We start from the raw sequence: 2,500 nt of genomic DNA on the forward strand, positions 1-2,500 counted from the left end.
AGTTGACATACGTATCATGGTCAAATAAATCTATATTGACAAAACAAGGACATGATTTACTGGACACTATATGTTCCCGGTCAAAAAGTACTGGATGGACCCATATGAAATCCATCCGGATTAATAGACATCGCTGATGATACTAAAGTCAAAACAATTATGGACCCATATTAAATAGTGTATACATCAGGATAAATAGAACCGATGAAAATGAAAGAGGTTCTACTGTAATTGATTAAAGTGATGTGGGTTCTTCTCTGAGGGATGATCCTGAAATGGGTTCTGTTCTGTTCTGTTCTGTTCTGGTGTTCTGTGCTCAGGAGGGGATCCGACCTGGAGACACCACCAGCACCTTCTGTGGAACGCCCAACTACATCGCCCCCGAGATTCTGAGGGGAGAGGACTACGGTGGGTCTACACACACACACACACACACACACACACACACACTAAAGGAAACACACGCACATCAACACCAAAGGAACTCTTTACCACACACACACACACACACACACACAAGACAACTATGCACACTCACACTCACACATGCACAGAGCATTGCCTGTAAAATCCTTCGGGGGGAATATAATCCCCCCCCCCCACTCCACACACACCACATTGCCTCGATAGCCCTTGGGGGAAGGACTAGGTAAGGCACTCACACAACACACACACACACACACACACACACACACACACACACACAAAGAGACTTCAGAGAGCATGGGGAAACAGGCCAGCAGGGCAGAGTTGGAGGCTGTGTGTTTGTGGAATGACATGTTTGTGATATTTAGTGAAATATTTAGCCTTGCTGATGACACAGGCCCCTCACATATGCACACCAGGGAAGGCCTTGATGTTCACAGTGCTCATTATCAGATGTGTTTGCGTGTGTGTGTGCGTGTGCGTGTGCGTGTGCGTGTGCGTGTGCGTGTGCGTGTGCGTGTGTGTGTGTGTGTGCGTGTGCGTGTGCGTGTGCGTGTGCGTGTGCGTGTGCGTGTGCGAGTGCGTGTGCGTGTGTGTGTGTGTGTGTGTGTGTGTGTGTGTGCGTCTGCTTTTCTCTCTTTCTCTCCTATTTGTCTTTCTCTTTTTCCCCTCTGACGCTCTCCCTCTGTCTTTTTCTCTTTATTTTCCTCTGTCTGTCTGTCACCCTTGATCTTCCTCCCCTTCCTCCCCTTCTCTCCCTCTCTCCATCTCTCTTTCAACTCTCTCCTCATTCCTCCCCCTACTTCTCTCTCCCTCACACTCTCTCTCTCTCTCTCACTCTTTCTCTCTACCTCTCTCTCCCTTTCTTTCTCACTCTTTTTTTCTTTCTCTCCCTGTCTCTCCATCTCTCCATCCCTCTCCCTGTCTCTCTCTATCTCTCTCTCTCTCTCTCTCTCTCTCTCTGTCTCTCTCTCAGGCTTTAGTGTAGACTGGTGGGCTCTGGGTGTGTTGATGTTTGAGATGATGGCTGGCAGATCTCCGTTCGACATCATCACCGACAATCCAGACATGAACACGGAGGAGTACCTCTTCCAAGGTGAGCCCAGGAAACACACACACACACACACACACACACACACACACACACACACACACACACACACACACACACATCAAAACACCACCTTCACAAAGCACACACCTACACATAACTCACAAACACAACACCAATATGCTCTCACTAACACATGTGCGCACACACACACACACACACACACACACACACACTCATATGGACACACTCGTCCAAGGTCAGCACAGGAGATGTACAAAGCACCATTACACACACACACTCATGCACAGACAGACACACACACACACACATACACAAACAAACACACACACACACACAAACTCACATACTCTTCTAAGGTGAGCCCAAGAGACACAGACACACACACACACAGGAGCACTGCACACAACTGCCAATACACCCACACACTCACACAAGCACAATCACACACACACACACACACACACACACACACACACACACACACACAAATACCAATGCACATTGTCAAACGCCGATTCTAACCGACACATGAATACACTTGTATGTGCAGTAAACATACAGAAAAAGCACCTTGAGTTAATTTCTATGAAACCCAAGTGAATAAACATGAAATGCCTCGGACTGCTCCGCGGCAGTTTTACACACGCTGCTCGTCGTCCTGGCAACCCAGCGCTGTCTCCTTTTCTGGGAGAATGTACCGGCACGTGAAGGCATGCCAACTTTTCACACACATTCCGTAACGCCTTTTCCCTCTCCGGGGAGCAGGAGACTGTGCCATAGTGCTCAGAACAGTCTGTGTGTGTGTGTGTGTGTGTGTGTGTGTGTGTGTGTGTGTGTGTTTGTGTGTCTCTCTGTCTGCCTGCCTGCCTGTGTGTCTCTCTGTCTGTGTGCACGTGTGCAAATCTGCACGTGCACATCTCACTGTGTGTATTTGTGTGTGTGTGTGTCTTCGTGTGTGTTTGAATTGAATTGGAATTGTCCATGTCCTTGTGTCTGTGT

General features: G+C 48.2%; 1 protein-coding gene across 2 annotated transcripts in view; it reads left to right on the forward strand.

Moving 5' to 3' along the window:
• The window catches only part of LOC105912330 (protein kinase C zeta type-like), a 54,334-nt gene that overhangs the window by 20,337 nt on the left and 31,497 nt on the right, over nt 1-2,500 (forward strand). For both annotated transcript variants that reach the window (XM_042707706.1, XM_031565626.2), the window contains 2 exons: nt 321-408; nt 1,403-1,522. In XM_042707706.1, the coding sequence (XP_042563640.1) occupies nt 321-408; nt 1,403-1,522 (208 nt within the window). The remainder of the gene's footprint in view (nt 1-320; nt 409-1,402; nt 1,523-2,500) is intronic.

The sequence above is a fragment of the Clupea harengus genome, chromosome 4, assembly GCF_900700415.2.
Source record: "Clupea harengus chromosome 4, Ch_v2.0.2, whole genome shotgun sequence".
Classification (NCBI taxonomy): domain Eukaryota; kingdom Metazoa; phylum Chordata; class Actinopteri; order Clupeiformes; family Clupeidae; genus Clupea; species Clupea harengus.